Here is a 12984-nt window from a genome sequence, read left to right on the forward strand (position 1 = left end):
GAATTACAACCAGTTTTTTGTTTGTTTTTGTTTTTCTTAAAACAGGGTCTGGGTAGCCCAGGCTGGCCTAGAATTCAGGACACTCCCAAAATGCTGGGACTCCAGCGTTATTTTGAAATAACATACCTCAATCTTTTGAATTACAACACTCAATTCCATACCATATTATGTTGAGTGTGTTTCCTTTTCGGGCTCTTGAAAAGTATGACAAAGGGAGATGTCTGATTGAATTACCAAACTTGTGACTTCTTAGGTTCTCTTTAGTGGCTTTGGTGTTCCAGAGATAATCTAAAGCACTAATTAGCTTATCAATCTGGTGAAGACAACTGTGTTTAGCAGAAGAAAAATAAGGGCTGCCTTCCTTCAGTTTTTGGATCCAGGTTCAGTCATTTGTCTAGGGCCTTAAAAGGGGGGGGGGAGTTCAGGTCATGGGTTTTGACGTCAGTGATGCAGAAATACTGAATTTTCTATCATACAATTTGTAAGCCCTTTGCGGGGTTAATATGCCCCTTGAGAAAGTTGCTTAACCTCGCTGGTAATAGCCAAGGGGTGGCTACGGGTCTCCAAGTGAGCGCTTACAAAAAATAAAAATGTTAGGTACCACTGAAAATCCGTTTTTCCCTCGTAACTGCAAAGAACAGGAGAAAGCACCATCACACCAGGATCCTAGTTTGACAGCTTTCCGTATTTCTTACATAAACCCCTCGCCTCTAGAGCCCCATCAATGAGATGAATAGAATAGGCGCTCCGCTCCAGGGAATCCAACGCCTACGTCTGGCCTCCGAGGGTGCCGGCATCCTGGTGCCTCGCACACACAGCGTGACTGAGCATAGTTGTGCCTCAGATTTTTTTGGGCGAAGGAGCGGTGTATCCCATCGACCCGGCGCGCAGCCGGAAAGCAGTACGCAGAAGCTTCCGGCCCAGCCTTCCAGGTTCCTGATTGGTCCGGTGACAAGGGCGTGCGTGAGGGCGGAAGGGGGCGTGTCCACCAGGAGGAGGCGAGATGGCGGTGGCTGGGGGCCGCGGGTGTGTTCGCTCGCTACGTGAAGGTGTGCTGTGGCGGAGCAGGTATGGCCAGGCGGGAGGCTGCTGGGGCAGGGGTCAGCACAGGTCAAGCCAGGTTCTGGGGAGAGAAGCCATTTCTCGTCGTCCGCTTGCCGCGTGTAGGTCTGACTGGAAGGACACGGCGCTACCTTTCCCTCGGCTCAAGAGCAGGTGCTACCAGCCACCGCGTGGACTGTGAAATGAGTCCGGGTGTGGCCTAAAGGGTCTCGCCGGTTCTCTCCAATTCGGTGGAAGTGCACAGGGTTAGCCAAACCCATATTATGCTGCCTGGTGGTCTCTAGAGTGGAAGCAGAGTCGATCTCCTTTTCTCAGGTGTTTGCTTTCCTACCAGGGATGGTGTAGCCTGGGAGAGCACAGCTGTGCAAAGCGACTTTTACCTGGGGCTTCTAAAGCTTTGAGGCGAAAGGATTAGATTTCTTTATCTGAAAAGTAAGTGGTGGAATTGTGGTTCTTATCCTGATAAACCTAAAGGTCTAGGTTCCATAAGTTCCTAGGCTGCTACAAGTGGGAGAGACATGAGGGATCTTGTAAGTGACTGTTGATATGTGTTTGTTTGTTTGTTTTGTATTTTGTTTTTTGCCTGTTCGAGACAATTTCATTAAGGTAACCTAGGCTGGCCTCGAAGTCACAGCAATCCTCCTGTCTCAGCCTCCCAGGTGCTTCCCAAAGGCCGTGATGACAGGCATGAGCCAGCTGTTTATTCTTTTTTGAAGTGGGAGTTGAGGAGTTCTTAACGCGAATGAGAGAGAAGAAACAGTTCTCAACTTGGCTGAGTTACTTACTAGCCAGCCTACATACTTACTTCTTTTTGGCAAAGAGGACTTCTACCTTTTTATACTGTGTGTGTGTGTGTGCACGCCTGCATGTGTGTGCTTCCAGGTGTCTGTAAGACCATCAAGAACTTCCTGGAGGGGCTGGAGAGGTGGCTCAGGGGCTGGAGAGGTGGCTCAGTGGTTAAGAGCACCAACTGCTCTTCCTGAGGTCCTGAGTTCAATTCCCAGCAACCACATGGTGGCTCACAACCATCTGTAATAAGATCTGATGCCCTCTTCTGGTGTGTCTGAAGACAGCTACAGTGTACTTATATATAATAAATAAATAAATCTTAAAAAAAAAAAAAAAAAGAACTTCCTGGAACTGGAGGAATTACAGGTGGTTGTGAGGCACCTGGCATGGGTGCTGGGAACCAAACTCTGGTACTCTTAACCACTGAGCCATCACTACACCAATGTTGCTTAATTAAGAGGTGTGTGTGTGTGTGTGTGTGTGTGTGTGTGTGTGTGTGCTGCCAGCCTGTATATCTGTGTACCCATGTGTGTGCCTGTACCCATGAAGGCCAGAAGTGAACATTTAGTCCCTAGAACTGTAATTACAGATGGTTGTGAGCCACCATGTGGTTGCTAGGAATTGAACCCAGGACCTCTGGAAGAGCAGCCAGTGCTCTTAACCGCTGAGCCATCTCTCCAACTCTGAAGAATTTTAAATGATGGTAAAAAGGATGTGCCTCATTCACCATTAAAAAATGAAAAGGAAAAGAGCCATATTTAGCTGCCAGTGTAAATAGGCAAGACTGGGATTTGGCGCAAGGGTGGAAGGAAATAAGGATCTGTCTAGAGCAGCAGTTCTCAACTTGTGGGTTGTAACTTCTTTGGCAAACCTCTGTCTCCAAAAATAATTACATTACAATTCATAAGAGTAGCAAAATTATAGTTATGGAGTAGCAACAAAAATAATTTTATGGTTGGGAGTCTTAAGTACTAATTGTAAGATGTAGAAGAAAGCTTCATGTTTCATGGAAGTTTTTCTTTTTTAAAAACTTATTTTTTTGTGTTGAGGTGTTTTGCCTGCAGACAGACAGTGGCCCACAGACACCATTGGATTACCCGGGATGAGCCATCATGTGGTTGCTTCTAGTCAAACCTTGGTCCTCTGGAAGAACAGCCAGTGTTCTTAATCGCTGAGCCATCTCTCCAGCCCTGAAGCTTTTTAGACGAATGATGTACAGTAGTAGGAGAATAACATCTTGGGTTGTAACCTAGTGTCAGGCACATTTTCTTTTTCTTTTTTTTTTTTTAAAGATTTTTATTTATTTTCAATATGTGAGTACACTGTAGAGTGAGTACACTGTCACTGTCTTCAGACACACCAGAAGAAGGTTTCGGATCCCATTACAGATGGTTGTGAGCCACCATGTGGTTGCTGGGAATTGAACTCAGGACTTCTGGAAGAGCAGTCGGAGCTCTTAACCACTGAGCCATCTCTCCAGCCCCAGGCACATTTTCTAAATGTGTCTGATGAGAGTGGATAGGGTGATGACTCCTTTGGGGATACTCTATCCTTAGAATTCATGTGGAAAGCTGAGTTAAGTGGTCCTCATCTCTAATCCCAGTACACATAGATCAAGATAGGAAGTGAGGACAGGCATACTCTGGGAGCTCAGGGCTAGAGCAATAAGGCTGCCTAATCAAGGTGTAAGCAAGAACCAACTCCCAAAAGTTGTCTACCCCCTCTCTCTTCAAGACCATCCTTGGCGACATCAGGCGTCACAGACTAACCTGGGTTTTATATAAGACTGTGTCTCGTATTACCACCACCAAACTGCCAAAAAGTATAGGGATGGCTGGAATGTTTAGTAGAGATAGAGATTAGCCATTAAGCCCCACTGTTATGCTTGTTTCATAATCAGAAGGAGGAGGGGGTTGGGGCTGTGAGAGCTGTAGTTTTTAAACAAGCACCCCAGGTACTGTCTGGACAGTAGTATCTTGGTAGTGGTGCCTTATGCAGGACTTGTAATTAGGAATACTTATGGTAGCCCTACCACTTTGGCACAGCAACAGAAAGGGAAGGGTGGAGACATGAAGACTGCAGTGATCTGGCTGAGGGCAGCAGACAGCGCTCAGCTGCATGAGGACCTGCGCTGTATTCCCAGAACCTCTGTACAAAAGAGGTTTCATGGTTTGAGCTCATGATCCCAGTGATGGGGGTAGAGACAGGTAGATTCCTGGAGCTTGCTGGCTAGCCAGTCTAGCTTACTCAGTGACCTTCAGGCCAGTGATTTACCCTGTCTCAAAAAACAAGATGTGTGTCTGTAACCTCAGCACTCAGGAGGCAAAAGCTGGTGGGTCACTATGAATTCAAGACCAGCTTGGTTTACATAGTGAATGCCAGCCAGCCAGAAATATATCTACTCAGACCCCATATCAAGACAACACAATAACAACAAGAAACAAAACAAACCCAACAAGTTTTTGGATGGATCATGGGGAATGAACCCCAAAGTTGACCTCTGATCTCCCCATTCTCATGCATAAAAACTATCCACATACATTATTTAATTTACTGATTAACTAATTTGCAGTTGGCCTTATACTTAAGGAACTTACAGTTTAACGAAGAAGGGTAATACTTTGCTAAATATTTCAACATCAAGTACAATGATGGATAAAGCTTTTCAAGAGACCTACCAGTTCAACTTTAGAAGTCTCCTAGCTTTTGAAAGTAGGAGGGAGAAGTGAGGACTATAGTTAAAATGTTAGTACCCATGGTGATTTTAAAAACATGTTAGAGGATTACAGAGGCTGCTCAGTGATTAAGAGCACTTGCTGCTCCTCCAGGGGATCAGGGCTACATTCACAGCACCTTCGTGACAACACACACATACACACACACACACAGGATCATGACAGTCTTCTCTAAAAATTAAAGATGTACAAATTTTTGTCTCTGGGCTGTCTGTGAACTTTTGTGGAAATAAAACTTAAAAAAAAAAAAACTTACGTGGTACTGAAGAGTTTGCTCTGCCTTTAAGAGCACTTATTCTCACAGAGAACCTGGGTTTGGTTCCTAGCACATGTATGGTGACTTGTGACCATCTGTAACTCCAGTTCAAGGGATCTCACCCTCTTTGGTCCTCTGTGGGCACTGTACACATGTGGTAAACAGACATACATGTCGAGAAAACACAATAGAAAAACATTTTACAACTGGAAATAGGGTGGACATTGGTAATTGAAGATAATCTACTACGAATCCCAGTGTGTGCTGATTGAATATCTCTTTTAAAGTCTTGGGTTACAGAGTTGCCTCACTGGTTGAGAACACTGGCGGTGCAAACCTTTAAACCCAGCATTCAGGAAGCAGAGGTGGGTGGATCTCTGAGTTCCAGGCTAGTCTGGAATGCAGAGCAAGTTCCAGGACAGGCAGAGCTACACAGAGAAATCCTACCTTGAACAGACAAAGAATATGAATGTTGGCTGCTCTTGCAGAGGACACAGCTCCCGTTCTCAGACTCACATGACAGCTCACTTACCATCTGTCATTCTAGTTCCAAAGAATCTAGTGCCTATTTTTTTTTTTAATTTATTTTATGCTGTGTATATGAGTTATACTGTAGCTGTCTTCACATACACCAGAAGAGGGCATCGGATCCCATTACAGATGGTTGTGAGCTACCATGTGGTTCCTGGGAGTTGAACTCAGGACCTCTGGAAGAGCAGTCAGTGCTCTTAACTGCTGAGCCATCTCTCCAGCTCCCCCCCACCCCCCAGTGCCCATTTTTGAGCTTCTCAGCAACCATCCATGCAAATGGTGCATGCACATCCATGCAGGCGAACACTCACATACATCAATAAGTAGTCTTAAAAGGTCTTTTTATGTTCATTGGTATTTCACCTGCATGTGTGGCATTAGAGCCCCTAGAACTGGAGTTACAGACAGTTGTGACCTGGATGTGGGTGCTGGGAATTGTACCCGGTCCTCTGCAAGAGCAGTCAGTGCACTCAACCGCTGAGCCATCCCTCTCTCCATCCCTAAATATGTTCTTTTTTTTTTTTTTTTCCGGAGCTGGGGACCGAATCCAGGGCCTTGCACTTCCTAGGCAAGCGCTCTACCACTGAGCTAAATCCCCAACCCCGTCCTAAATATGTTCTTAATGCCATTACCTTTTGTAATAGCCACGTGTAGACAGGCAGCAGGCCCTGGACCAGGGGCTTTATATGGTGACCTTAACTGCTAATGAGTTTGGTTCTGATTTTACAACTGAAAGAACAAGGCTTAGAATTTCAAAATTTCCTGAGGTTGCACAGGATTTGCGCCAAAGCCAAGTGCTTAATCTCATTTTATTTTTACTTTTGTGAAAGGATCTCATTGTGTTCCCAAGCTGGGCCTTCTGCCTCAGCCTTTCAAGAGCTGATTACGAGTTGTGTCACCACACCTGGCTTTAGTAGTGCGCATGAGGATGCACACCCTTGGTTCTCTGCAGAAGAGACACCTGATCCAGCTTTTCTGTTCTCTCTGGGCCTTTTTTTTTTTCTTCAAAACATTTATTTAATGTTTATGGTGTTTTGCCTGCATGTATGTCTGTGCACCCCATGCCTGGTGTGTGTGTCTGTGTGTGTGTCTGTGTGTGTGTGTGTGTGTGTGTGTGTGTGTGTGTCTGTGTGTGTGTGTGTGTGTGTGTTTTGCCAGCCTGTATATCTGTGTACCTGTGTGTGTGCCTGTACCCATGGAGGCCAGAAGTGAACATTTAGTCCCTAGAACTGTAATTACAGATGGTTGTGAGCCACCCTGTGCTTGCTAGGAATTGAACCCAGGTCCTCTGGAAGAGCAGCTAGTACTCTTAACCACTGAGCCATCTCTCCAGCTCCTGAAGAATTTTAAATGATGGTAAAAAGGATGTGCCTCATTCACCATTAAAAAATGAAAAGCAAAAGAGCCATACTTAGCTGCATACCTGGGTTCCATGGAGGCCAGAAGAGGACATCGAATCCCTCGAAGCTGTGGTGACACAGGGGTTTGAACTGCCATGTGGATACTGGGAATCAAACCCAGGTCTGTCCTTTCTCATTATCTGTATTCAGCCCTTTAGAAGGCACACTCTACCTTCAAAACATGTCCTAGATGGGTGGTGTTTGCATACTCTTTTAATCTCAGCACTGGAGAGGCAGAAGCAGGACTGGATCTGTGAGTTTGAGGCCAGCATGGTCTATGGAGTGAGTTCCATGACAGCCAGGGCTACACAGAGAAACCCTGTCTTGAAAAACAAAACACTGCCTAGTCTGTCCTTTTCTTGTCTGGCACTTTCCAAACAACCCCATACCATGAATGCCCACAGTACCAATTTTCTTGTTTGACTCTTGGCACTCTGTTGTCAACTTGCCACAGACACACAAGACAGTCTTTTCAAAACAGAAGACCAGCCCCTCTGCCTTGCCCACACATCATGCCTGTTTCCGGTCTTCTTGCTACTCTGTATGTAGCATTTCTCTCTGATCTTTAGTACTTGCTGTCTGTCCTCCCTACCATGTGGGTTACAGCCTGTCTCCATATGGTTTCTGTTTGCAACTCTGAAACACCATGGCCAAAGCAACTTGGTGAGAAAAGTGTTCATTTTGCTTACTCATCAAACCTAGGACCATAGCCCAGTGATGACTCCACCCACAATGAACTGGGCCCTCCCATATCAAACACTATGTAAATGACCTTCAAACCTGGCTGCACCCTGATCTTATGAAGACATATTCTCCCTCTCCCTCTCCCTCCCTCCCTCTCTCCCTCTCTCCCTCTCTCCCTCTCCCAGGGTTTCTCTATATAGACCTGGCTGTCCTGGAACTGACTTTGGAGACCAGGCTGGCCTCAAACTCACAGAGATCCACCTGTCTCTGCCTTCCAAGTGCTGGGATTAAAGGCACGCACTGCCACTGCCTGGGTGAAGGCCTTTTCTTAATTGAAGCTACCTTCTCCCAGATGATTCTAGTCTTGTGTCAACATAAAAGTAGCCAGCACAATTGACCCCTTGTCACCCTGACATACGAGTACCTCACTGCTAAGCCACAACTCTTGTCTATTCCCATGATTACACATTAATATTGGTGTTCATATAAAACATTTTTACAAACTTGAAAAGTCCCATAGTCTACAAACTTAAAGACTTTAAAATTCAATCTCTTGTTGGGCCATGGTGGCACACACCTTTAATTGTAGCTCTCGGTGGCAGAGGCAGGTAATCTCTCAGTTAAGGTTGGCTTGGTCTACAGAGTGAGTTCTAGGACAGGCAGTGCTACATAGAGAAACCTTGTCTTAAAGAATCAAATCAAACAAATAATTCAGTCTCTCAACTGTAGGTTTCTGTAAAATAAAAAAGAAAGTATGTTAAATACTTCCTTAGTTCAAGAAGAAAGACTCAGGACATAGTCACAGTTGGAACAAAGCAAACCCACTCTCCCAACAGTGTAACTACCTCACTGTCCAATGTCTGGTATCCACTCATGATCTTCTGGATGACTCCAGGGCCCTAGGTCACTTGTCCAGCTCTGTCTTCTAGACCCCAGCTGGCTCCACTCTAATGCTGCTTCTATTGTTGGTTGACATTCCGTTGTGCTGGCATCTCACCAGTGGCCTCTCCTGGGCTTTTCTGGGACTCCAGCTCTGCCACAGTACTAGGCCTCCATGTTCCCTTCACGTTTCAAAACCAGTACCATCTGGGTGACTGTACAGGCTGCACTGGAACATAGATAGCTTCTGTGTGCTCACCCCAAGGGAACCCCGCAGAGGATTTCATCTTAATAACTGATGCTGGTCTCTTCTCAATCACCTCTGACCTCTTGGCTGTAGCTCACCAGCATCAAGGGTGCCAGTAAGGTAATGGTTTCACTTCACGGGTGTCAGACTCACGTTAGTCACGGCTGACTCTTCCTCCCCAGCTAACGATAGAGTCTTAATTCACGATAGTAAACGGCCCTGAGAGAGGCTTCAGTTTCCCTTTGAAACGTCACAGCCAGACCTCCATCTACATTGCTGTCAACACTTCCAGGCTTCAACAGGACGGCCCACTGAGCTTTCAACACTTACTCGATGGCTTCTTTTAAGCCTAAAGTTCCAAAAGTCCTTCCAGAATCCTAAAAGCATGGTTATGTTGCCACAGCAGTACCCCACTATGCTGATACCACTTGTCTTATTTGGGATATCTATTGCTGTGCTGAAACCTGTAGTGGAAAGGGTTTATTCCACTTACATGTCTGTATAACGGACCCTTCATCACCAAAAGCACACAGGGCAGGAACCGTCTTGCAGAGGCCCTAGAGGATTCTGCTTACTGGCTAGTTCAGCCTGCTTTCTTATAGAACCCAAGACCACCAGCCCAGGGTGTGACCCAACTCACAATAGCTGGGCCCTCTCACATCAATCACTAAGAAAATGCCATGGGTACTAGAGACAGTGAAGAGCAGTGACTGCTCTTCCAGAGGACCCAGGGTCAATTCCCAGCACCCATACTATACCTCAAAACCATCTGTAACTCTAGTTCCAGGGGATCTAGTGCTCTCTCCTTGACAGACAAACATGCAGGCAGAATATCCACATATATAACAAAATAGGTCTTAAAAGAAAGAGCCAGGCAGGGTACCACACACCTTTAATAACAGCACTTCAGAGGCAGGGGCGGGCAGATCATTGAGTTGGAGGCCAGCCTAGTCAACAGGGTAAGTTTCCAGCACAGCCAGAGCTACATTAGAGATGCTGGTGTTGTTTGTGCTTTTTCATGTATTGGAGTTAAGGTGATGGCTCTGTTTACTGCTTGTCTTAGTCACTGTTCTGTTGCTGTAAAGAGACCATGAGGAATGCAAGTCTTACAAGAGTCATTTACCTGGGGGCTTCCTTACAGTTTCAGAGTTAGCTTCAGGAAGCAGATAGGCTTAGCAGTAACTGAGAGCTTTATGTGGGCTTTTGAAACCTCAAAGTCTGTCCCTAGTGACACACTTTCTTCAGTAAGTACACGCCTAATCTTTCTAAACAGTTCATTAAGTGCAAATATACGAACCAGTGGGGCCATTCTCACTCAAACCACCATATTGCTCAAGCATGAAGAACTAGGTTCCTTGTGCATGGCTATGCCCAAGCCCAGTACAGAGGGGAGAACAGAGACAGGATTGCTGGGGCTTGTTGGCTGCTAGCCTAGCATCAGGTTTAGTGAGAGTCCCTATCTGAGGAATAAGGCAGAGTGACAGAGCAGGGCACCAACATGGGAGACCCCCCACTTCCCAGGGTGGAGTTAAGTTTGTACACATTAGGTGAAGGAGAGTCCCTTTTCTTTCATGGTAATCTCAGGAGCATTTTGTGTGGTAATAGTTTAAGCTACTCAGGCGGTGGAGTATGTATATTTGGTACACCTCACCTTGCTGCAGAAGAGGCTGTGAATCCAGGTGATGGTGACACACACACACACACACACACCTTTAATCCTATCACTCAGGAGGCAGAGGCAGAGGCAGATGGATCTCAGTGAGTTTGAGGCCAGCCTGGTCTACAGAGAGCTCCAGGATAGCCAGGGCTAGACAAACCCTGTCTTGAAACCCTCTCTCAAAGAAACCCTGTCTTGAAACCCTCTCTCTCTCTCTCTCTCTCTCTCTCTCTCACACACACACACACACACACACACACCACACACACACACACACACACACACACACACACACACACACATAAAGGCTGGGAGCTGGGAGGACATCTGTTTAGGACAAATTCAGTTTTATTTGAGAGTAGGGGTGGTGGGGGAGCTGGTTGAAAATTGAGACCTGAACTCTGGGGAACCAGTTTAACAGTAGGTAGTTTGTTACTGTTTGAAGGGAGCAGTTCCAGGGAGAAAATGGGTAGAAGTCAGGAGTGAGATTCAGGGAGATGGAGTCAACCTTTTTTGTGGTTGCCAGGCCAAGAGAGAAACCTGGAGTGTCCACAGTGACTTCTGGGACATGGAGGGTGCTGATAACTTGGACTGGAGGGGATGTGATTGGAACAAAACCATGAGGACATGATTGACATTAGAGGCAGCCCTTTAAAAGCTGATGAAAGAAAGTGGGCAGAGGCTGGAGAGAGGCGTGGAGCATGGTGTCTGTATAAACTTCAGGAATTACAGGGTTTATGTCATGAGAGAGAAGCTTGTAATAATAAGGCAATCTTATGGGGAAGGTGGTACACAAACAGACCACTTCTGTATGTCAGAAATGGTGAGTTGTGCCATCCACACTTGCCCCAAAGCATTGACTTAGAAGAAACACAGTAGAAAATATGTAGAATCCTCTGTTGTTGTTTTGTTTTTGTGTTTTGAGATAGCCTCTTGCTGTGTAGCCCAGGTTAGTCCTGAACAATTAATTCTCTTGTATCAATTTCCCAACATATTTTGTCCTTTAGTCAGTTGTAACAGTCATTGTTCTGATTCTACTTGAAAAACAGGGCTTTAGGCTCACAGGGCTTTAGGCTTACCATTTTTTAGTGAGAACAGCAGTTCTAAGGGACCAGTGCTACGTTTGTTAACAGCTCCCCACAGGCCAAGAAACCCTGCTTCTCACAGGAGGAACTAGGCCCTTCACATTAGCTCCATCAATACCATGTAATCAGGGTGTTTTTAAGTGTCATGAGAAAAAAAAAAACAAAGCACTGAAATCTGACGTTTGTAGGACTTAATAGCTAAATACCCATAGTTAAACACTACATTCAAAAGTCATAAATGGATTTCTGTTTTCACACAAAAAATCAATTTAGATGTTTATAATAATGAAAGCTACATTTTTATATCATAAAGTGCTCTAAATAAAAAAGAAACATTTATGTAGTTTCTTTTTTTCTTTTTTAAATATTTATTTATTATGTATACATCATACAGCTTTCTGCCTGCATGTACGCCTGCAGGCCAGAAGAGGGCATCAGACCTCTTACAAATGGTTGTAAGCAACCATGTGGTTGCTGGGAATTGAACTCAGGACCTCTGGAAGAGCAGCCAGTGCTCTTAACCACTGAGCCATCTCTCCAGCTCCTGTAGTTTCTTTATCTAGATTTCCTATCAATATTTTAGAAATGAAGCTGGATATGATGGCACATGCTTTTAGTCCCATGGCCCTGGAGGCAGAGACCAGAGGACTTCTGCACGTTCAAGATCAGTCTAGCCTAAATAATGAGTTCTAGGCCAAGCAGAGGTACATACTGAGACCCTCCCTGTCTCCAGGGGAAAAAATTAAATCTATGCGTGACTGCTTACATGTGCATCACATAGGGAGACCAGAAAAAAAACACACATGTCAGAAACTAAGGTTTAACCAAATTGAAATTCAGAGAATTGAAAGTTTGATTTTTTTTTTTTTTTGGTTCTTTTTTTTTTTTTTTTTTTTTGGAGCTGGGGACCGAACCCAGGGCTTTGCGCTTCCTAGGCATGCGCTCTACCACTGAGCTAAATCCCCAACCCTGATTTTTTTTTTTTAAGATTTATTTAATGTATATGAATACACTGTAGCTGTCTTCTGACACACCAGAAGAGGGCATCGGATCCCATTGCAGATGGTTGTGAACCATTATGTGGGACTTGAACTCAGAACCTCTGGAAGAGCAGTCAGTGCTCTTAATCGCTAAGCCATCTCTCCAGCCCAAAAGTTTGATTTTTGATGAGGGGAACTCCAGTTGCTAAGCAGAAATTACTGCTTTGCTTGGCAGTGTAGCAGTTATCACAGTTGGGATACATTGATTTCCACCAGGGTGTGGCACTTCTTAGACCATGCCACTCAGAGAGTTGGTAAATGTTTCTTTGTATCTGTTGCACTGCAGTTTGTAGGTCAAAGTAGCCACATAAGACAGTTGAAAACATTGTATACCAGAGCCTACAGGGTAGTGCACAAACTTTCCTCTGAGGCAGGAAGAGGGAACACTCAAGGTCAGGCTGAACTGCGTGGGGAGATCTTGTCTCAAAACAGTTGGGGGACGTGGGAGGGAGGGGGCGGAAGGCAGAAAAAGGAAGGAGGGAGAGAGAAAGGAAACAATCTAAACTGGAAGAGCCGTCTGCAGTATGAATATTTAAAGCAGTCCGCCGTATGAATATGAAAGTTGGAATTTTCAATGTCCAACAGGTCAGAAGGTTCATGGAGCAGAGCTCAGTGCGTG

General features: G+C 45.3%; 1 protein-coding gene across 2 annotated transcripts in view; it reads left to right on the plus strand.

Moving 5' to 3' along the window:
- The first annotated feature begins 990 nt into the window (after positions 1-990).
- Pisd (phosphatidylserine decarboxylase) overlaps positions 991-12984 on the plus strand; it is a 49040-nt gene continuing 37046 nt past the window's right edge. For both annotated transcript variants that reach the window (XM_087584331.1, NM_001377107.2), the window contains exon 1: positions 991-1068. Coding sequence is in view for 1 of the 2 variants with exons in the window: in NM_001377107.2 (NP_001364036.1) it covers positions 1004-1068 (65 nt within the window). In the remaining variant the exon portion in view is untranslated. The remainder of the gene's footprint in view (positions 1069-12984) is intronic.

This window comes from Rattus norvegicus, chromosome 14 (genome assembly GCF_021556685.1).
Source record: "Rattus norvegicus strain SHRSP/BbbUtx chromosome 14, alternate assembly SHRSP_T2T, whole genome shotgun sequence".
Taxonomy (NCBI): Eukaryota; Metazoa; Chordata; class Mammalia; order Rodentia; family Muridae; genus Rattus; species Rattus norvegicus.